The 23,365-nt window shown below is 41.7% G+C and overlaps 1 protein-coding gene across 2 annotated transcripts; it reads left to right on the forward strand.

Annotated features, from left to right (window-relative positions):
- The first annotated feature begins 3,400 nt into the window (after positions 1-3,400).
- Positions 3,401-11,716, forward strand: LOC141008585 (protein NLRC3-like). Of its 2 annotated transcripts, XM_073481018.1 has the most exons (6): positions 3,401-3,442; positions 3,603-5,388; positions 5,485-5,658; positions 6,090-6,263; positions 10,482-10,528; positions 10,668-11,716. In XM_073481018.1, exons 1-6 carry the CDS (start codon positions 3,406-3,408, stop codon positions 11,216-11,218), a joined length of 2,769 nt encoding a protein of 922 aa, XP_073337119.1. In that variant the 5' UTR covers positions 3,401-3,405; the 3' UTR covers positions 11,219-11,716. The 2 variants fall into 2 exon arrangements, with proteins under 2 accessions (XP_073337119.1, XP_073337120.1); XM_073481019.1 differs by lacking the exons at positions 10,482-10,528; positions 10,668-11,716 and adding an exon at positions 9,878-10,448.
- Positions 11,717-23,365: the final 11,649 nt, after the last annotated feature.

Consider the following 23,365-nt stretch of genomic DNA (forward strand, 5'->3'; position numbering starts at 1 on the left):
CAAGACCATTTACCATTTACCATGTTATCTGTCAATACCAGGAAAACCTTTCAGTCCCAGCTGGTTTCAATACTTGATGTAGAAATGATCCATTTATTCATGGGAGTTGATCTACATTGTTTGAGGTGGAGCTAATCTACATTGTTTGAGGTGGAGCTAAACTACATTGTTTGAGGTGGAGCTAAACTACATTGTTTTAGGTTAAGCTTGACTACATTTGTTGAGGTGGAGCTAAACTACATTGTTTGATGTGGAGCTAAACTGCATTGTTTGAGGTGGAGCTAAACTGCATTGTTGGAGGTGGAGCTAAACTGCATTGTTTGAGGTGGAGCTAATCTACATTTTTTGAGGTGAAGCTAAACTACATTGTTTGAGGTGGAGCTAAACTTTATTGTTTGAGGTGGAGCTAAAATACATTGTTTGAGGTGGAGCTAAACTACATTGTTTTAGGTTAAGCTTGACTACATTTGTTGAGGTGGAGCTAAACTACATTGTTTTAGGTGGAGCTAAACTTTATTGTTTGAGGTGGAGCTAAACTACATTGTTTGAGTTGAAACTAATCTACATTGTTTGAGGTGGAGCTAAACTACATTGTTTGAGGTGGAGCTAATCTACATTGTTTGAGGTGGAGCTAAACTTTATTGTTTGAGGTGGAGCTAAAATACATTGTTTGAGGTGGAGCTAAAATACATTGTTTGAGGTGGAGCTAAACTACATTGTTTTAGGTTAAGCTTGACTACATTTGTTGAGGTGGAGCTAAACTACATTGTTTTAGGTGGAGCTAAACTTTATTGTTTGAGGTGGAGCTAAACTACATTGTTTGAGTTGAAACTAATCTACATTGTTTGAGGTGGAGCTAAACTACATTGTTTGAGGTGGAGCTAAACTACATTGTTTGAGGTGGAGCCAATCTACATTGTTTGAGGTAGAGCTAATCTACATTTTTTGAGGTGGAGCTAAACTACATTGTTTGAGGTGGAGGTAATCTACATTGTTTGAGGTGGAGCTAATCTACATTTTTTGAGGTGGAGCTAAACTACATTGTTTGAGGTGGAGCTAATCTACATTGTTTGAGGTTGAGCTAATCTACATTGTTTGAGGTGGAGCTAATCTACATTTTTTGAGGTGGAGCTAAACTACATTGTTTGAGGTGGAGCTAATCTACATTGTTTGAGGTGGAGCTAAACTACATTGTTTGAGGTGGAGCTAATCTACATTGTTTGAGGTGGAGCTAATCTACATTGTTTGAGGTGGAGCTAAACTACAATGTTTGAGGTGGAGCTAAACTACATTGTTTTAGGTTAAGCTTGACTACATTTGTTGAGATGGAGCTAAACTACATTGTTTTAGGTGGAGCTAAACTTTATTGTTTGAGGGGGAGCTAAACTACATTGTTTGAGTTGAAACTAATCTACATTGTTTTAGGTGGAGCTAAACTACATTGTTTGAGGTGGATCTAAACTACATTGTTTGAGGTGGAGCTAAACTACATTTTTTGAGGTGGAGCTAAACTACATTTTTTGAGGTGGAGCTAAACTACATTGTTTGAGGTGGAGCTAATCTACATTGTTTGAGGTGGAGCTAATCTACATTGTTTGAGGTGGAGCTAAACTACATTGTTTGAGGTGAAGCTAAATAAATTGTTTTAGGTGGAGCCAATCTACATTGTTTGAGGTGGAGCTTCATGTTTTATTGAACTCTGGTGTGTTGATCCGTGTCTTGTTGATAGCTGCTAGTTTCTCCAGCAGCTTCTGTGTCTGAAGAATAAAATGTGAATTTCCATCCTGATGGTCTTCCTCTGTGTCTAACAGGATCTATAGGAGACCAGCTACTGCTGGACCTGGACCTGAACCTGATCCCAGCTGTGTGTCCTTGAAGAGTGATCGGTCATTTGATCGCTACATTGATTTTAAAGGACAGCATGATTCAGACAGACGGTAAGTTGTTGGACAACATGATCTAAATGTTGATGTTCCCTCCTCATGTTGCTCTCTGCTGATGTCTGTCCTCAGTGAATCCAGTCTGACCAGTCGTCCTCATGATGTTCATGGTCTTTGATAATGATTCCTTGTGTGGTTTCAGTGGCAGTGATGGAGGACAAAGTCCACAGTGGTCATTCTGTGTAAAGACAACTTTGTAAAGTTCAGCTGAGGATAATCTGAAGCTTTAGCAGTCTGACTGACACAAATCAAGAGAGGATCTTCCAAAGTCTTTCTACTCTGAAATGGACTTTGTTGTAACATGTTTCAGCTACCAGAGACTATAAATGACAGTCAGGATATTTGTGCTGAGTCATTAGAAAACAGGCCCACAGTGTTGCTGCTGATGTACCCACAGTTCAGTCTGTTCTGTCAGTTTTATTCAGAGAAGGGTTTGACAGATAACTAAACTGTGCAGAAGCTCAAAGTGGAGACAAGTCTCACCTCTATAAAAACTCTAAACTACAGGATACATGTAGAACAAGAATAAAAGAAACAGCCGTACCAACTTCTGTGATCAGCACCTGTGACTGTTTGCTTCCATGTAGAAGAAGGTTGTAGCTTTAATCTGAGTTCAGTGTGAAATCATCCTCAGCTTTGGCTTGATCCAGTATTCTCTGGGTTCTCTCTGGTTTCCTGATGTTTCACTCACTTCACCTGCTACGCGTTTATTGTGACTCGACCAGCTTTCACTGGACAGGTAGCATCGTATTAGCTTGTGTGAGCTGTGTGTTGGTGTCGTCAGTATTATTGAGACAATCAGAGCTGGAGGGACTAAACCAGACAAACTGCTGAACCAACACAGTGAACTAAAGCTGCACAGAGCTGCAGACTGGACTGTTGATTCACAGTGGGATCAGCAGTACGACCAACACTTTAATGTCAGAGGAAACCATCTGATTCAATGATGTCATCAACACTTTAACTCAAAGACCTTCAGCTTGTGTTTGTCTCTGAGTGGACAGACATAATGTGGCTGATTCTTCATGATTCCTCCACAGAGTCGACCAGGAGAGCTCAGAGGTTCCCAGAGGTCAGTCTGCCCAGCAGCATCAAACACACCTGGACTCCATATTTATGGTCTGTACATGAACAACAACTACTTTTACATCTGGTCTGTTCACAATAATCTCCATGCTGCACTTTACAGACCAGTGGTGAATCTGTCAAACATGGATCTGATGTTTGGCTCCATAACTTTAAATTGTCTCATTCACATAATATTCTGTTCCAGCTGCTGGAGGAGAACATTGTCACTTTTGTGAAGAACGAGCTGAAAAAGATCCAGAAGGTTCTGAGTTCAGATCACTCAGGATTCGTAGAGAGTCAGAGGGAGGATGAGAAGGTGCTGGACAGTGAGGATGAAGAGCAGAGGAGGAACAGCAGAGAGGCATTTCTGAAGATCACACTTCATTTCCTGAGGAGAATGAAGCAGGAGGAGCTGGCTGACTGTCTGCAGAGCAGTAAGAGGATTTCTCTACAGATTTAACATGATGACGTTTACTGAAGTCTGATGATGATGATGATAGAAAATCTGTTTATATATGCAATCTTTAGGGGAAGGAAACTGTCATATTTTCCTTATAATAACTTAATGATCTTGTTTGTTGTGTGTTTATTCAGGAAGTTATTCTGGAGTTTGTCAGCGTAAACTTAAATCTAACCTTCAGAAGAAGTTCCAGTGTGTGTTTGAGGGGATCGCTACAGCAGGAAACCCAACCCTTCTGAATCAGATCTACACAGAGCTCTACATCACAGAGGGAGGGACTGCAGAGGTCAATGATGAACATGAGGTCAGACAGATTGAAGCAGCATCCAGGAAACCACACAGACCAGAAACAACAGTCAGACAAGAAGACATCTTTAAAGCCTCACCTGGAAGAGATGAACCAATCAGAACAGTGATGACAAAGGGAGTGGGTGGCATCGGGAAAACAGTCTTAACACAGAAGGTCACTCTGGACTGGGCTGAAGACAAAGCCAACCAGGACATACAGTTCACATTTCCATTCACTTTCAGAGAGCTGAATGTGCTGAAAGAGGAAAAGTTCAGCTTGGTGGAACTTATTCATCACTTCTTCACTGAAACCAAAGAAGCAGGAATCTGCAGGTTTGAAGAGTTCCAGGTTGTGTTCATCTTTGACGGTCTGGATGAGTGTCGACTTCCTCTGGACTTCCACAACACTAAAATCCTGACTGATGTCACAAAATCCACGTCAGTGGCTGTGCTGCTGACAAACCTCATCAGGGGAAACCTGCTTCCCTCTGCTCGCCTCTGGATAACCACACGACCTGCAGCAGCCAATCAGATCCCTCCTGGGTGTGTTGACATGGTGACAGAGGTCAGAGGGTTCACTGACCCACAGAAGGAGGAGTACTTCAGGAAGAGATTCAGAGACAGGAGGCAGACCAGCAGAATCATCTCCCACATCAAGACATCACGAAGCCTCCACATCATGTGCCACATCCCAGTGTTCTGCTGGATCACTGCTACAGTTCTGGAGGATGTGTTGAAGACCAGAGAGGGAGAAGAGCTGCCCAAGACCCTGACTGAGATGTACATCCACTTCCTGGTGGTTCAGGCCAAAGTGAAGAAGGTCAAGTATGATGGAGGAGCTGAGACAGATCCACACTGGACTCCAGAGAGCAGGAAGATGATTGAGTCTCTGGGAAAACTGGCTTTTGAGCAGCTGCAGAAAGGAAACCTGATCTTCTATGAATCAGACCTGACAGAGTGTGACATCGACATCAGATCAGCCTCAGTGTACTCAGGAGTGTTCACACAGATCTTTAAAGAGGAGAGTGGACTGTACCAGGACAAGGTGTTCTGCTTCGTCCATCTGAGTGTTCAGGAGTTTCTGGCTGCTCTTCATGTCCATCTGACGTTCATCAACTCTGGAGTCAATCTGCTGGCAAAAGAACAAACAACATCTCAGACATCTAACAGAAGAAAAGACTTCTACCAGAGTGCTGTGGACGAGGCCTTACAGAGTCCAAATGGACACCTGGACTTGTTCCTCCGCTTCCTCCTGGGTCTTTCACTGGAGACCAATCAGACTCTCCTCCGAGGTCTGCAGACACAGACAGGAAGGAGCTCACAGACCAATCAGGAAACAGTCGGTCACATCAAGAAGAAGTTAGAAGAGACTCTGCCTGCAGAGAGAAGCATCAATCTGTTCCACTGTCTGAATGAACTGAACGATCGTTTTCTGTTGAAGGAGATCCAATGGTACCTGAGATCAGGAAGAATCTCCACAGATAAACTGTCTCCTGCTCAGTGGTCAGCTCTGGTCTTCATCTTACTGTCATCAGAAGGAGATCTGGACGTGTTTGACCTAAAGAAATACTCTGCTTCAGAGGAGGCTCTTCTGAGGCTGCTGCCAGTGGTCAAAGCCTCCAACAAAGCTCTGTAAGTGTGGAGAAGTTTCTTCAGAATGCAGTAAATGTGCTGTTATTGACCCAAATAGAAATAATTTTCTTGTTCTGCTTATTATTCTTTATCCAGGCTGAGTGACTGTAACCTCTCAGAGAGAAGCTGTGAAGCTCTGTCCTCAGTTCTCAGCTCTCAGTCCTCTAGTCTGAGAGAGCTGGACCTGAGTAACAACGACCTGCAGGATTCAGGAGTGAAGCTACTTTCTGCTGAACTGAAGAGTTCACACTGTGTCCTTGAAACTCTCAGGTCAGGATTCATTATTTTATTTCATTATTTCCTGTAACTTTCCAATTGGAGCAGGTCTAGATCAGACAAGGTTATTTATACATATATATATATATATATATATATATATATATATATGTGTGTGTGTGTGTGTATGTATGTATATATATTCGAACTGTTCGAACTTCGAACTGTAATTACTTTGGTGATCCTCTGACTTTTCATCTAGCTCCATCATCAGGTCATCATTTTAATCTGTACAGTATGTTGGTTCATGACCAAATATTTGCAAAACTAATGGCATTTCCACCAGCTTCAGTTATACTCTGTGTTTAGTGCTGATTAGTAAATTAGTGAAAACTAAGATGATGAATATAATAAACGTTAAACCCATTTTGAATCATCAGGACCCTCAGCTGATCTGTGATGTGTGTTGTTTTGTGTGTCTGCAGGCTGTCAGGCTGTCTGATCACAGAGGAAGGCTGTACTTCTCTGGCCTCAGCTCTGGACTCCAACCCCTCCCATCTGAGAGAGCTGGACCTGAGCTACAATCATCCAGGAGACTCAGGAGTGAAGCTGCTGTCTGCTCGACTGGAGGATCCAGGCTGGAGACTGGACACTCTCAGGTATGAAGAGTCCTGCTGCAGCCACAGACAGTCAGTGTGAGACTCTGTATCTCGACTGTAGATGGTTCAGTGTCGGGAGGTCTGCTTCGTTTACTCCACCTCCAGTTGTTCAGTTCAGTTCAGGAGAAAAGGCAGCATAGCTTGAAGCCAAGAGTTACAAGTGAAGAGAGGAAGGTGAGAAGAAGAGATGAAGATCAGTGACCAGGAGAGTCTTGGAACAAACACTAAAGTTACACCTCTTTTTTCAGACTAGTTTAGTGCCTGTTCAAAATGTGCCTGTTTGATTTGTTGGCCTCTGGTTTTGCTGCTTGATGAACCGTCATCCAAGCTACTTCACACTCCACACTGATTGCAGAGGGTCATCAAAACATTAACATTAAATCTAATTTCCACCACGTCACCGCTGTGTTATGATATTAATAATAACAACAGACCCTCTGTGTCAGATGTCTGATCAGAAAATACTGAACCTCAAATTCAAAAGATTTCTGTGACACATGAATGAATTGAATCACTGAATGTCATAGAAACTCTTTCCCTGAACTGGAGAATCAGTGTTTTGCCAAAGTGCTTGACTTTGAACTTAAAATGGTTCTGACATGGATCTTTATCAACACTGGAGTAACTGCATTCTAGATCATCACTGAAGTGTATTTGTGCCTCAGTGTGAAACAACTGGAGTCACGTGATGTAAACAAATTCACGTAGATGCATGCACAGATTATTATTATTATTTTTTTTACATTTTTCACATAACCCAATTAATTACATGTAGGTATATGGGTCTATATTAATTTTAGGAATGAAATACAGTTTATTTGGAAGCAGTTTGTGTTATGTGGCCTGGGATCATCAGTCTATCCCTCTCCCCCTCCCCCTTCCTTTGATCCAACCTCTGCAGTCGCAAGTTGATCCCCCGCCCCGCTCCCCCTTACCTCTTCTGACACACACAACCTATGTGACTCTCAGCAGCAAGTTGACGTGACAATGAGGCCCCAGCGCCCACTCCACTAACTTGACATGGAAATGAGCGGTAGTCTAGAAAACTGGCAAGTTTTGTTTTGTCTTTTTTTTTTTTTTTTTTTGAGGGCGCTTGTGCGCCCTCACATAGATTGCGCCCTGGGCGGTCGCCCACATTGCCCATAACAAAAACCGGCCCTGCACGTGAAAGACGCTGCAGATGGATACATGTTTTGTTTGATTATTGAAAAGATGCAGCTTTTATTTTGTAGCCTGCTGTAGTCTGATTATTGGAAGGACTTTGTGAATAAAAGGGGAATTTAAATGATGAAAAGTAGCCGTGTGCAGTAATAGAGATCATTGAGGATGACGAACACTGAGATGCATCGAAAATCGTCGACAGCTGAATCGTAATCGAATCGCGAGGCCGGTGAAGATTCACACCTCTAAAATGTTTGTTACATGAAGAATGTAAAAGTAAAATATAGTTTGTTTTCTAAAGTGCACATAGCACTCCTTCATCCTCCACCATTGATAGAGGCCTCGTGTGTGTTAGCAGCATACTGAGGATAGCATCAGTCAGAACAGCTGCTGGCTGTGGTGTCATGGGGCGTCCTTCCTCAGAACATAGTCACCCATGTTGACTTGTTTCTTTGTGAAGTGAGAGACACAATATTATATAATATCAGTATGCATAGTAGCACAATTCACATGAACCTCAGTGAGCTCAGTACAGGCCTTGTTGTTTGAGTGAATATTTGCTGATGTAAAGGGCAAATACAGATCAGGCCTGTACAATAAAACACAACAACAACAGAGCAGCACTTCCTCAACATATAAGTATAAGTATCAACATATTAGAGAAACACATGTTAAACATGTAATAGATTACAAAGGGTTTGTTGAGCCAGTAGATGGAGAAACATTAACAGTCCTACTAGGGGAGAACCCAAAGAGCTGTGATCCAGCAGCAGTCTATGTTCTGCTGCCACAAACTGAGGGACAGTGAGTGACAGTCAGCTGAGAGTTGTTCATGTTATATGTGATGACACTTATTATTTAGTGTTGTGCTGTTATTGTCAGCTTTGGTTATAGTTCTATGGTGTGTTTTGATCTACTGTACTAGTCTTTACACTAGAATGTTCTTCTTCTTCATCTTCTCAATGTTTGTGCGCTTGCTTTGGCAACATGTTTGTGTTACATCGTGCCAATAAAGACATTTTTGAATTTAGAAAATTAAATAAAAAGATAAATGGACATTGTGAATGCAGCCTGAGCCATGCACTGAGAATACAAAGGAAATGTAATATATATTTGAACAGAACAGAAATGCTCAAGTTTCTGTTGTGAAGAAATAAAGACTTGACTTCAGACGATCTCTTACTACGACATGAAATATTGTAAAACCTCCTCTTATGTACTCCAGTGTCTCTGGCCGTACTTCAGCTAATTACCCAACAGGGGGCGACACTGATCCATCACAAACCTGAGAGCACAGGTGAAAGGTGTTTCTGTCTTAAACGTTGCTTTTTAAATTGAAAGCTGTAATGTAGCCGGGCCCTAATCTTGTGTTTGCAGGAACAACAGGTTTACTAATGGATGAAGTTTATCAGTTCCAAAAGTTCATCCTGTCCAAACTTGTGTCAGTCAGCCTGTCCAACAAACAAATACTGCTGCTCATTAAAGATACTGAACAATAAGTGACTAAAGGGACAGACACTACGGATCAGTGTAGGCAGGTTATGGGTTTGAAAGGTTTACTAAGTTACCGTGTCGAGTCTCCTTCACCCGTAGTGTCTCCGACGTGCTTTCTCTTCAGGTGCTCAGTGATGTGGTGCTACCGTGCCATGTGAGAGCAGCTCTGCACATCTTGTAGCTGTTTTCTTGGAACACTTTAATATAAAGTGCTGCCACACTTTTGATGACTTGGCTCGTACACTTTTCTCTTCTGTAACGTTTGTAGTTCCTGTTGCCTCCGTGGCCTCCGCTATATTGCAAATGTGTAAAGGAGCCGATTCAGAAAGGAGACGGTGCGACTCCGAGTAGCTTCCTGTTTCATCACCTGAGCTAACGTGAGGTGCACCATTGGCTAGAACTGCTGCACTGAATGTGTTTTCCTGACGTATCTTCCGCTCTACCATCTTTGACTATGAAGTGAAACAGCTCGCTCCATGCCACAGCGCCTGCATCGCAACGTAAACCAACTAATCCACAATGAAACTGCTTGGCAGCTATTTTTATAATGGATTTAATGGGTTAGTTGTCGCAGCCCTAAAAGATTCTAATATTGAATTCAAAGTCAACACTGCACTTCTTTGAGTCCTCAGCAACAAACCTGCCAAGTATAAAGTAGATTGGATGAACGGTTCTGGAGACATGTGAACCACAGACAGACAGAAAGAAAGACAGATTCCTGGCTTCATAGTCAGATGTTCCTCTGTCACATCTGGACACATCATGTTTACCACAGCAGATTTCAAACTAAGAGACATTTTCTGTCATTTTTTTTGCTTTTAATGGCATCAAACATGACATGAAGTTCTCCTCACAGTAACTATTACTGCTGTAATATCCATCAGATATCAATCCAGCACCAAACTATAGTAACATGAACATGTCAACACATGAAATGATGCTGTTTCTATCACAAACAGGTTCAGTGACACTTGTGAGGTTCTGGAGGGAAACAGTCTGGGAGTCTCTGTCCCTTGGTTTTGTGGCAGAGGTCGGGAACCAACGTCCAACGTTTTCTGATGGATTTATTACGTATAAATTGTATTTGTTTATTTGCTCAGTAAAACAAAGCAGCAGAAACACAGCGAGAACAAAAAGCAGACTGTGCAGGTGAGATTCAGAAAAGCCCTCGAAGCTTCAAACAGGAATCTGACCTCAAAAGTTCTGACATCCAAATACAAAAGTCCTATAATATACAAACATAAGCACAAGTTGACATTGGATCAGACAGCAAGCGTAAGGTAGCCCACAGGAAACAGCAACAACATCCAATAAAATAAAGATGAAGTCATAAATCCAAACAGAGGTTTGTGTGTGTTCTCACATGTTGTCGTCCTCTTTCACACACACCAACATCCTCTAGCTCACTGTGTGTGTGAGGAGCGTGGCAGAGGTGAAGAGGTTCAGGGAGAACAGGGAGAAGCAGCCTGATGGACATATTGTGTTTCTGTGTATGAGTCATGTCATGTCCATGTTTGCATGCTGAAAGAGGATGTGCTGCTCTGACCCCCCTCCTCCTTTCAGGGTGGAGCCTGCTGGAGTCCGATGGTTGACACCAGGTCTGAGGAAGTGTGAGTGTGTTTCTACTTTGATTCATGAAAACAAAGCAGCTTCACACTGTGACATCACTCAGTCACATCTGTGATGTCATCGTCACACTGATGATACATTAATAACTGCAGCTGTGTTGTGTCTTTTTCTCTCCATCAGATTCTTGTGAGCTCACAGTCGACACAAACACAGTCAGCAGAAAGATCAAACTGTCTGACAACAACAGGAAGATGAGACATGTGGAGGAGGTTCAGTCATATCCTGATCATCCAGAGAGGTTTGAGCCCTGGTGGCCTCAGCTGCTGTGTAGAACTGGTCTGACTGGTCGCTGTTACTGGGAGGTCGAGTGGAGGGGAGATGTTTCTATATCAGTGAGTTACAGAAGAATCAGAAGGAGAGGAGACGGTGAAGACTGTTTGTTTGGACGGAATGATCAGTCCTGGAGTCTGTGGTGCTTTGGTGGTCGTTACTCTGTCAGGCACAATGACAGAGAAACAGACATCTCCTCCTCCTCCTCCTCCTCCTCCTCCTCTGGTAGAGTAGCAGTGTATGTGGACTATCCTGCCGGCACTCTGTCCTTCTACAGAGTCTCCTCTGACTCACTGATCCACCTCCACACCTTCAACACCACATTCACTGAACCTCTTTATCCTGGATTTCGGTTCTTCAGGTCCGGTCCTGGTTCCTCAGTGTGTCTGTGTGGTGTTTAGTCTGCAGAGTCTCCTCCTGTCACAGAAACATTGTCAGTGCTGAACAGTTGAGTCTGTACAGGATCACAGTCACATCAATCTTTCAGCTTCTTGTAATAAATTCATCAGTGAACTTTGTACAAAATGATTCAAACTGATTGAAAAGATTCTTCATTTACATTTTAAACTTCTTCCACTTCCATTAAATTGTGGAAATTCTGTTGACTTGTACTTTCTGTCATGTGTTGTTTTGAATTGTGGCTCTTGTTCCAATAAAATCCAGAAAGATTAGTGAAATGTCAGAAACAGAAAACATTGACTCATCTGCAGCTTTAATTGTGAAGAATCATTGTGAACAAAGTTGTAAATGGACAGTAAAATATGATGAAATGTACTCGACACTCCACCTGAAACACTCTGACTCGTTTCATGTGTTTCTAATGATGAAACAAACAGTTTGATCATGTTGGTTAACACATGTAATTATGTCCGTAGTGACGTCATAAACTGCACAACATCTGTGGATTTCTGTGTGATTATTATATAGAAAGAAGACAGATTTTAATGACAATCATTGTGTTTCTCTCAGTGTTTTGTGGCTGTTGAGGTCCGGCTGTATTTTGAGGATGTTTGTTGGATTTGAATCTGTAAATATGAATCATCACTGACGTCCATTTGTTTGAGACGGTTACTTGCATTATTAGTTGAAGCACACTGGTGCTGAGTTCTGTATGTGTAATAATAATAATAATAATAATAACAATAAACGTTATTCATATAGCAGTTTTCTCAGTTAAAAAGGGCTTCACAAGGTTGAAACGTGATTAAAACATGTCAGAGTTGAGGCCAATAACAGCAGACATGTATAAATAATACAATAAATAAAGAGCAATATGGATGATAATAAAACAGACGAGACATGTTGAAATAAAACAGCGTGGTGGCAGCATTAATAAAAGACTTCCTGCTGATTTAAAAGATGTCAGTGATTGTGCCGCCTCAGAACACCACTGAAGATTTCCCTCATTTGATTCCAGGATGACAAACAGTGAAATATGTGTAGTGAAATGTAACAGACTGAGGTATATACAGACTGAACAGCGTGATATGAGCTCACTGGATACACAACAGCTGTGGTTTCTTTTCACCAGGAGAGGGCGTCAACGTCCTCCAATTCCAGCAGAATAATGCTGAATAAAGAGCCAGAGAAAACTCAGAAAGTACTGAGAAATACTTCAAGCTGAGGCTTCACACAAATATATGATTTTTACTGGAATACACATTTATACAGCAGCTTTAAACACAGTTTACAAAGTGCTCTGACAATCAAGCAAAATCAAGAACATTACAGAGTAAACACTGAACAGTCAAAGCCAACAGTCAGTATGAGTCATCACAAGCAAAAGGAATAAAAGAGATAAAACAGGAAACATCACAGAAAAACAAAGAAAGAAAGAAAAATGTGATGCAAATAAAGAGATAAATAAAAGAATGAGACCAATAAAGGATGATAAGAAGACGACATCACATCACAGGAAGTAAGAGCAGATTAAAAGATTCAGAGCAGTGTTGGGACCCACAGATGAAGTCATTCATAGTGGATTTCAAAGTGGACTTTGAACTGATCTCAGTTTACCAGAATTCCCCAGTCTAAGAATTCGGAAATAGTAGTATTCCAGCTTAGTTAGTGCCAGCAGCTGTAATGCAAAGCTTACCAGCTAACTCCACAATCCAAGGAACACGAAGCAAGTTAGCACCAAACTGCTATCCCTGCAAAGGAAAGGAGCGACCAGTTTCCTCCGTCATCTGTCTTTCATCAGACTTTGCACAACAAGAACAGCATTGTTAAACATTGGAATTACAACCTTCTCCTGCTTGGCTCATCAGCCAAAGAACCACCAGCATCTTTTCTACAAAGACTGGTAACGTTGAACTGGGCCCTAGATAGCACACAGCATAGCATAGCACGGCTAAGCACTGGACTGTTTAACTCTGGTTGATGTAATGCACATGTGTTGAATCTACGTGTTTGTTCACTGTTTGGTGTTATTGTGATCTCAGGTCAGGTTATTGGTAGTTTGCTTTGCTACACGGCTAATTTGACTGTAGTTGAATGATGCTTCACAAAAGCTCAGGGTCTTTGCATGCAGCTAACCATCTTCTCTAACATAGTACCATGTCTCACACACACACACACACACACACACACACACATACACACACTCCTTCACCCTGGAGCATATCACACCCAAATGTAATATCAGTGATCACATGGTGTAAGCCCCACCTTTGTTCTTGTTCTCTCCTATCAATGAAACAAGTGGGGATCCACCATCCTGGACCTTCGATCAGCCATCTTGCAGTCCCTTTTGATCAGCCATTTTGTTTGTAGTCTTCCTTTGTCGATGCCATGTGGCGTGGTACTTTGAACCCAGCCACCATTTTGCTTTTGTTCTTACACACACACACACACACACACACACACCTGTATATAGTACATGTTAGTTAGGTAGAGTGTTTTCATCTTTGTGTTGAATAAAAGACGTTTGAACCTTCATGCTGTCTATTTAATATTGTACAAGAGTGAATGTTGCTAACCTTGACTCTGTCAAGGACTCAAAAACCCTTCGACCATTACAACTGTTATGGTAAGTTTGTTGTAGTTATTAAGTTAATCATTAATCAGAGTTACAAACAGTTTAGGACCTTTTTATGAGACTGATTTGGTGACTTGGCTCTTTTTCCCTCTTCCCGAGCTGATCTAATGTAAACTGGATCTTATTATTCATCATAATTAATAATGATCCCTGATATTATAATGTATATGTTATAATGTAACAAAAGATGGCGCCGCAAGATTGGCAGCCAGTTACAGCAGCTCTGTCTTTTACTTTGTCTTTCTAGTGTTTTTAGTGTGTTTAGATTATTTCTTTATTTTTTGTTTCTGCTGCACTGACCCACCTTGCAAGTGAGGAACCATGGATGGTCAGTTTGTAACATTAGCAGTCTGCATACTGCTATTTATCATAAACTTCAGCTGGAGAGCCATTCAAGGAGGAAAAGAGGCTGCGGAGCTGGAGTGAAGCATTGGGCGGTGAAAAGACGGTATAAACCATAATGACCGTCTGTCATCATGGAGAGAGACTATCGTGAGTGTGGCCTCATGTGCTACATGGAGATGTGGCTGAACAGACTCTCTCCAGACTCACTGTGACCCTGGAAGGCTTCCAGATCATCAGGGTGGTCAGAGGAAAGGAGGATGAATAAAAAATCTGCCACAGAAAAAGTCAGTGAAGGTTTGGTCTGAGGAGGCCAGTGAAAGACTGAAGGACTGTTTTGATACCACAGACTGGGAAGCACTCTGCAGCCCACAAGGGGAGGACATCAACAGCCTGACAGACTGCATCACAGACTACATACGCTTCTGTGTGGAGAACACTGAGCTTCCAGGAAGGTACGGTGTTTTCCCAACAACAAACCCTGGGTGAACTCTGGGATCAAAACCCTACTGGACAAAAAGAAGAGGGTTTTCAGATCAGGGGACAAAGAAGGAGAGTCCAGAAGCAGCTCAGGCAGGAAATAAGGAAGGAGAACAACAGCTACAAGAGGAAACTGGAGCAGCAGCTGGAACAGAACAACACCAGGGATGTCTGGAGAGGACTGAAGAAGATATCTGCTCATGGAAAAGGTGGAGGGAGAGAGAGAGAGACGGTGGAGACCAGGACTGGAGAGACAAGAGGCAAATACTCTCAATGACTTTTTTTGCCGTTATGAGTCTCACTTTGTTTTTTTAAATATCTTATTATTTCTATTTATTTTCTATTTTACTTTATGTGTATTTGTCTGACTTTTTTCCTGTACTTGTTGCATCTTGAGCTGTTGTAACAAGTGAATTTCCCCGTTGTGGGATAAATAAAGTCCATCTAATCTAACCATTAATTATTACTGATAACCAAATTTAACCCAAAGCTCTCTATTAATGTTGCATGAAGCTCTACATAAATGTTGACTGAGTGAAGATCAGCAGTGTCTCGGGTCTTCGTCGAGTCCTCGTCCAGAGCTCTTCTTACCTCTGAACTGATGCTGCTGTGGAGCCTCACACAGTCACATCACTCTTACTAATTACTCTCACTTTCACAAATAGGCCCTTTAAGTCATGTCCAAAAAGTAACAGTGTCAAATATATAATAGTGAAAAGAAGAAAAGTCCATCATTCACACCATCAATAAACATTTACTGTGGTCAGACTGAGTCACAGAGTTATTCTGTAACATGGTCCGACTCACAGTTCACATCGATGCAGCAGAACCAGAGGAAGCCTCAGTTTATTTCTTCTTCCTCGTTATTAACGGTCCACTAACATCCAAAAACTGCTGCTTTATCTTTACTCTTTCACTTCAGTTTCATCAGAAATGAACAATCAATGATAAATATTATATAAATGACTCGTTGTTTCCCAAATGATAAATCAGAACAGTCATTAAAGGATTAGAAGTGTTTCTCAGTAACTTCACATGTTGACACTGTAGTTATATAAATCAGAAACACATTGAATGGACTAATTTATGGCTGTTATTGAGCGACACAAACAGTTTCTTAAAACAAATGAAAACATGTTGAAGCCGTGAGATTCTGACCAGTTTAGTGTAAAAACAACATTTGTTTCAAAAATCTCCTCAGAATGAGTTTTGATCCTGAAACCAGACAGAAGAAGGCAGGTCGCTGTTTAACATCAGGAAGAAATAAATCTCAATATTATTGATTCATTTGAAGATTTGTGATGAAAATAAAACTCTGGCGTCTTGTGGGAATGAAACGGTTTTGGATTGAGGTATCAGTGTATGGATCAGAACATATCAGGATGTGAGAGGAGATCCTCTTCACCTGAGGTGTTAACAGGAAGGTAGAGAGGACGACAGGACCGCTGGAAGACACCATCAACACAATCATCAGAGGATCATTGTTTTGGGGAAGGCTTGTGAACAACTGTCATAAAGTATGTAACCACGGTTCTGTTGTATAGAAGTCCAGACACTCTGTGGTTCTTCTCTCTGTGCTGCAGGTCTGAAAGAGATCTGATTCATCACAGCCAGTCTGAAACTCTTCAGAGAATCAGCAACTCTCAAACTTCAACAAGGACAATTTCCCTTACAGACTGTTTAAAATCCCAGAGGCTTCACCCTGTTAGAAGTCAGTGTAGCATCAAAGTGATTTAGAAGCTGTTATTTGAAGGTAAAGCAGTGACATGATGTTGCTTTGAGGCCTGTACTGCTTTCACACACAAACTTCAGCTGGGAAACTGTGATGAGAATGTTGTACTTCATGCAGAGGTATGTGAATTAAAATTTTACACAGCCCTATTCAAAGAGCCTGTTTAATGTGAACTGTAACCTGTAACCTGTGACCTTGTTTCATGACAGAATTATTTTAACAAACTTTGGCGCACCAACGTGGGGCCCCAACATCTGTCTCTCTCTCCACATCAGAGGACCTGAAGACCTTGCAAGGCAGAGTTAAAGACTCCTGAAAAGACCTCCACCGCAGGGCTCCTAAAGCCTCGTTTGGACAGGGAGGCCAGGTCCCCTGGAGAGTGGGACAGTGACGGGACTAACCAAATGAGAGGAGACGGACCAGCCAGGCAAGCATTGAGTCAGGGACTCAAATCATCAAGAGGGTAAGAAACAACCATTTCTAGAAATAAATAAAGCAAGTCAGGGACTTGGGAGATCAGGGATCTCTTAGAATTAGATCTGGGATCTAATAATCTGTTTTTGGAAGAACAAGGTTTAAATTAATCCCTCAGGCCTGAGTAAACAAAGAGACGTCAGGGTTAGAGTCCCTACAGGAAAGAGTCAGGGACTCATAAGGAGAAAAAAAATGAAAAGACCGGTAAAATAAATATAACCTTAAAATAAAAATACGAATAAAACGGAAAATTACATTAAAAAAATTAAAAAAGGGATCAAAATGGGAAATTGTAATAGTTGTTGTAAATGTTGTTGTTGTGAACCTGACGAGGTTCAATTTGAAGGAGATGTAAAACGAATGGGCCAAAGAGCACCAGATAATGTAAAATATATAAAAAAGTGGGAAAAGAAGTACAGGTTTAGAGGAAAGTTACAGGCAGAAGAGTGCAGAGAACTGGTAGAAAAAAAAGAGGCAAAGTCAAAGGGAAGTAAGAAGAGGCAGAACAAAGAAGGTTACACAGGCAAAGGCCTGGTTAAATGAGGCAGAAGCAGAAAGAAAAGGAAGTGAGACAATGTAAAGAGAGAGAGAAAAAGGAAACTGATTCAGGAGGTAATAAACTTTATCCTGTTTTGTACTCCAACCAAGATAAACAGGAAGATGACGATTATGTGCTTCTGGGTCTCCATCCCGATCCTCCGCTGTACCTCAACCCTCAACTACCGCCGCCTCCTGCCGAAGCCACAGCTCCACTCCCTCCCCCTCCCTCTCTCTCTGCACCTACTCCCTCCTCTCCTACATCGACAGAAAGGGCTGTAGGAAGTCCAACAGCAACAAGGTCGGGTAAGTGGTATGATTCTTATAACCCTTTTCCCATGATTACACTCTCTCCTCTAAAGGAGTCAGTGAGTTTAAATATTGACATAGAAGAATCGTATCCGATGATAGAAATGTCTAACCCAAGAGCTGGAGATGGGCAAGATGCAACAGTTAGAGTGTACAGAGCGTGGACAGAGGGTGACGTGGAAGACGCAGCATGTGGCGTTCCACACCCCAGAGAAAACACAGGGGAGTTTAGAGAGCAATTTGAAAGATTGTGTGAAAGTTTCCAGCTGAACACCTTAGAGGCAGAAAGAACACTAAGGTGCATGGTAAAGCAAGATGAAGGTGTGTTGATCTACCTAGAGAGACTGAAAATAGTGTTTGCAGCAAACAGCAGTATGCAACAGGATAATGCTGACAATGGTCCCTACAATATGCAGTTAAAAAATGCATTCCTGAATGGAATGAAGCCAGAGATCTCACAGTTTGTACAGAAACACCTAATAGGCGTTGGAACTGCTGGGATACAAGCTACGACCGACCATGCAGTACATGCAGAGAACATACTGAGAGAAAAGAAGCCAAGAAAGGTGGAATAAAGAAGGCAAGTGAAGTATTTGTCTATTTATATGGATGATGATGATGATGATGATGGTGATGAAAATGATGCTAATACATTTACTGATGTGTATTTCCGAGGCAATGTCAACCGTGGAGGCTGGAGAGGGAGAGGAAGAGGAGGAGGACGGGGAGGACGGAGATTTGAAGGAGATGAGAGCTGCTATAATTGTGGCAAATTTGGACATTAGGCTCGAGACTGTAGAGCTCCAAAGGGCAGAGGTCAAGGAGGCTGGCAGGGAAGAGGAGGAGGAGGGAGACCCAGATGAGAGAGTGATTTACCGGCATGACTAGCCAATAAACCAGGTCATGCACAAACACACACACACACACATCAAGACACAGAAGATGAGGAGGAAGAAGTATGCTCGCTAGAAAGCGCTGAGGTATTTTTGAGCATGAATCAAAAACCTATAGTCACCCTGTTAGTTGATAGTCATAAAACTCGTTTTCTATGCGATACAGGAGCATGCAGAACAATAATCAGAAAAGATGAAGGCGGTAGTAGACTGCCACTCCAACACGGTATGAAGATAAAATCTGCAACAGGACACAGTCACCGAGCCACTTAGTCGACCTGTGTCAATTACCAATCCAAAAACAAATCAGACAGTCTTAGCAGTGGTTGCAGTCTCAAACATGTGTCCAGTGAATCTGTTAGGGAGAGACTTCATGGAAAAATTAGGAATAGGAGTAATTCCAACCCCGCTGGGTATGAAGCCTGCAGAGTATTACTGAGAGTAGATCTCACCGATGTACCACTCAATACTGCTGATATTGTGATGTTTGTAGACGGCTCATGCAAAAAGAATCCAGATGGAACAAATATCAGTGGATATGCTGTAGTAACATCTGACAAGGTTTTAAAATCAAGTTCCTTACTGTCGCATTTCTCTGCACATGCAGCAGAACTAGTTGCACTTACTTAACAAGAGTGTTATGTCTACAGTATCTCCACCAACAGATCCAGCATCAACAGGAGGGCCAATAAACCCAGGAGACTGGGTGTTCATCAAAGTCCTGAGGCAAAAGAATCGGTCAGCTCCACGCTGGGAAGGGCCCTATCAAGTACTGCTGTCTACACCCACAGCAGTCTGCATAGCTGACAGACAGACGTGGATCCATCTCACACACTGCAAAAGAGCACAAATACCACTGTCAGATAATACTCTGTGACTGAACTGAGACGAGTTTAATCGCCTCATTAACTCATCGTCAAACACACTTCACTCAAACTGGACCTGAACTGAACCACAGTCACAAACACTAACATGTAACTTTACTGTGTTTGATGAGGTTCTAGTTAAAAACTGAAGGATTTTATAACACAAGTTTTTACTTGAATGTTTTTTCATGATAACTTGTGAGTTGTGTGTGAGTTGTTGTGTAGTGACCTCATAGAAAGTGAGTTAAAGTGATGTTGGACTTTAAAAGTCACTGAAGCTGCTTCGTTGAACCAAAGCAACTACAACTAAACATGTATTTGACCTTTACACTCTCATTAAACACAAGTCATCAGATTTCACTGACACTTCACAAATATGATTCATACGATGTGATTAATGTGTAACTCTAACAGCCTCTTTGGGTGGCGCCAGTCCAAAGTCACATTCACTGTGAACGTTGTGGCGCAGACAGTTGTGTCCGTGTGAACCTCCAGCTGAAGGTAATGTAACACATTTAAAATGTTTGATTCGTTAACACAAGCTGTCGTTATCTTAGCGACACTAGAAACAGCAACAAGCTGTCGTTAGCTTAGCGACACTAGAAACAGCAACAAGCTGTCGTTATCTTAGCGACACTAGAAACAGCAACAAGCTGTCGTTAGCTTAGCGACACTAGAAACAGCAACAAGCTGTCGTTAGCTTAGCGACAGTAGAGACAGCAACAAGCTATTGTTAGCTTAGCGACACTAGAAACGGCAACAAGCTGTCATTAGCTTAGCGACAGTAGAGACAGCAACAAGCTGTTGTTAGCTTAGCGACACTAGAAACAGCAACAATCTGCCGCTCCATTGTTCATTTCTACAAACTCACAGCTGTGAGTTCAAATAGCCGTCATTACAAACATCATCCTCCATGTTGAGAGGAGAACGGTGGAGGAAGAGCAGAGGTGGAGTTAGTTGGTCATCAGTAGTTGATGTGGAGACGGCAGGAAGCAGCATTCAGAGGACGGTGAGCAGATGGAAGCTTTTATTTTGTAATGAAAGAATAAACATGTAAGTGTGTCACTAAATGAGCTGTCAGAGCTGTGAACACTCCTCCAGCAGGAAGTGTTGCCTCTTTCTGTCACTGTCCACTGAAATGTGATCAATAATCAAATCTAACACATTTACTTTACATCAGTCTGTTCTACATCAACTGACACAGTATTTGCAGTGCAGCTGCAGGATTTTACAAGGTCCATCAGTTTAATACTAGTTTTTACTTGTATTTTCTTTCTTCATGAAAATCAAAGAAACAAGTGAAGAAACAACAGTGTTATTTTTGAGTCTTTGAGTCGAAAAAGTGAAGTAGTGTCAACAAACCAAGACGACCTGTTTGTTCAGATGAATGTTTGTTAACTTTTCGTCGGTTGTGAAATGCAAGTTTTCAGTCTCTGCTCTGATGCTGCATATAATCTGTAATGTAACTAAAGTTACAAACAGATGTAGTTGAGTAAAAAGTAAAATATTTGCCTCCAAAATGTGGAAGAATAAAGTTGCAGTGCAGATGAGATGAGAGGACGAAGCACAACCTCCCATCAAAGTTAGAAACAATTACACCTGCATTCACACGAGGGGAAGACGTGTTGCATCATTTCTGGGGGAGCTTGAGGTGCTGAGGGGGCTGCAGCACCCCCTGAAACGAGGCTGTAACATGTGCCGAATTTACAAGAAGGCCCGAATCATTAAGAATTTGTCATCGACAGTGTTTCACATAGTTTATAAAGGTTCTCTTAACTCAACAACTCACAAAATGGAGCGATTTTTCAAGGGAGTCTGGAGACTTCCTCTCCCTCCTCCTCTCCCTACTGCTGTTGACTGTAGCTGATGTGACATATAATATGATGGTGTTCAGGTTCTTGTTAATAATGATCAGATACATGTTATCCTGCAGATTCCCACCATTTACTATGATGTCATTATATAGACTGAGCCCTCAGCACCAGCTGTGACTGACTTCCTGGTGTGGAGACACTCAACCAACAGTCTCTTCTTTATGTCACTTTGACCTTAAATGTGATCAATAATTAAACACATTTCCCTTGAATTAGTTTTTTAGTGTTTTCTGGAAGCTTTATCCAGACGAGCCGTCTTATTTTGGAAGGATCTCACTCTCTTTGAAAGTAACTAAGTACAATTATCCCAGTACTGTGCTGCAGTACAACCGCGAAGTACTTGTACCCTACTTGAGTGTTTCTGCTACTTCACACTTGTACTGAGCTAAATCTAAATCAGCCCTCTGAGATATTGAACTTTGAACTTCTCTACATTTTGTTGTGAATATGAAAGAGAATCCTGACAGAGAGATGTGTGACCGCGCCCTTATGAAGTGACAGTCGCTCGCCCTGGGAATAAAAAACATTCATTCGGATTTTACGGACCTGGACGTGAAATAATGTTTGTATTGAGCCAAGGAGCTAAAATGAATATTTAGTCCCGACGCAGAGAAGGAGATGACGTCATCTAGTCTACAGTCAGTCAAACCGTCACAAGCTGTGACTTGAAGATTCCCAGAAGTGGATGAAAAAGAGGCTCAATAGGTTTCACACACAGATAGAAAACCTTGAAGATAACAAAGCACAAGCCTGTGAAGTAAAAGCAGTGAATGTGATATTACAGCCAGTAAAAAGTCAATCAATAACTAAATAAATGATGGAGTAATGCAACATCTGAACACTTTCTTCTAAAACAGTGTGAAGGAAATGAAAATAATCCTTGTGTGCACATGAACTTCACTGCTCCTTGTTGAGCAGCATGTGGCTCAAATCTTCCTCTACTTGTCTTTAGAAGTCATGTGGCGCCATCTGGTGGTGCAGAAGTAAACTGCAGGGTGTTGTATTAACACAGATGGTTCACATGGAATAAAAACAGCAACATTGACTTTATATATCATCTACAATAATACATCAGAATGTATTAACGATATTTAGTCTTGATCATCTGAATGTGTAAATAAACTAAAGATACGTGTCAAGTAAAGTTATAAAGTAGCATGAAGTTGAAATACGTGACTGAAGTACCTCAGAATTGTAGTTACATATAGTACTCGAGTAAATGTACTTTTCTCCACTGTTACTGAACAGTGATTCCAGTCCTGTCTCGCTGGTTAAACTGGTGTTCAGAGCAGAGGACTCACTTCCAGTCTGATGGCTCCATGACAGCATCTAGTGGACTGACAGTAGAAGTGCAGCATTCATGTGACACTGATATGAAGCAGCCAATCAGTGGAGGAGCAGCTGATGTTCTGACAGGAGACATGATGTAAAGATGCAGATGAATGATTTGTGTTTCATCTCCAGATGAAAGTGTGTCTGAGTTGAGCAGCATGAATCAGTGTGAGGACAGAGAGGAGGGAGGCCCTCCCTCTAAAACCACTGGACCTGGACCTGGACCTGAACCTGGACCTGGACCTGGACCTGGACCTGAACCTGGACCTGGACTTGGACCTGAACCCAGCTGTGTGTCCTTCAAGAGTGACCAGTCAATGGTTGAGATCATTTATTTTAAAGGACAACATCCTCCTGCTGTAAAGAGGTGAGCTGTTAATAACATTAATATGTGACTGATTCATGCTTTAACTGTGGAGAAAGATGTTTTTTGAAACCTGATGTTTGGTTTCAGCTTCGTTCTTTTTCACTTAAATTTATATTGTCACTTTAGAAAGCGGCCCAATAGAACCAGTCTTCAACTCTTCATTTCACTTTATTGAATTAGTTTGGTCCAATATTCTCTGAGGTTTATTCCTGATGTTTTCCACTATTTTATGGACAGAAGCTTCTGTGTCTGAAGACTAGAAAGTGAATTAACATCTCTGGTGGTCTTCTTCTCTGTCCAACAGG

Source organism: Pagrus major, chromosome 14 (assembly GCF_040436345.1).
Source record: "Pagrus major chromosome 14, Pma_NU_1.0".
Lineage (NCBI taxonomy): Eukaryota > Metazoa > Chordata > Actinopteri > Spariformes > Sparidae > Pagrus > Pagrus major.

Bases quoted from the DNA above. Each gene is read 5' to 3' on its own strand.
- LOC141008585 (XM_073481018.1), top strand. From the start codon at position 3,406: ATGAAGCAGGAGGAGCTGGCTGACTGTCTGCAGAGCA. The intron at 6,264-10,481 runs GTATGAAGAGTC...TCCTCCTTTCAG, and splicing joins TGGAGACTGGACACTCTCAG to GGTGGAGCCTGCTGGAGTCC. The intron at 10,529-10,667 runs GTGAGTGTGTTT...TCTCTCCATCAG, and splicing joins GACACCAGGTCTGAGGAAGT to ATTCTTGTGAGCTCACAGTC.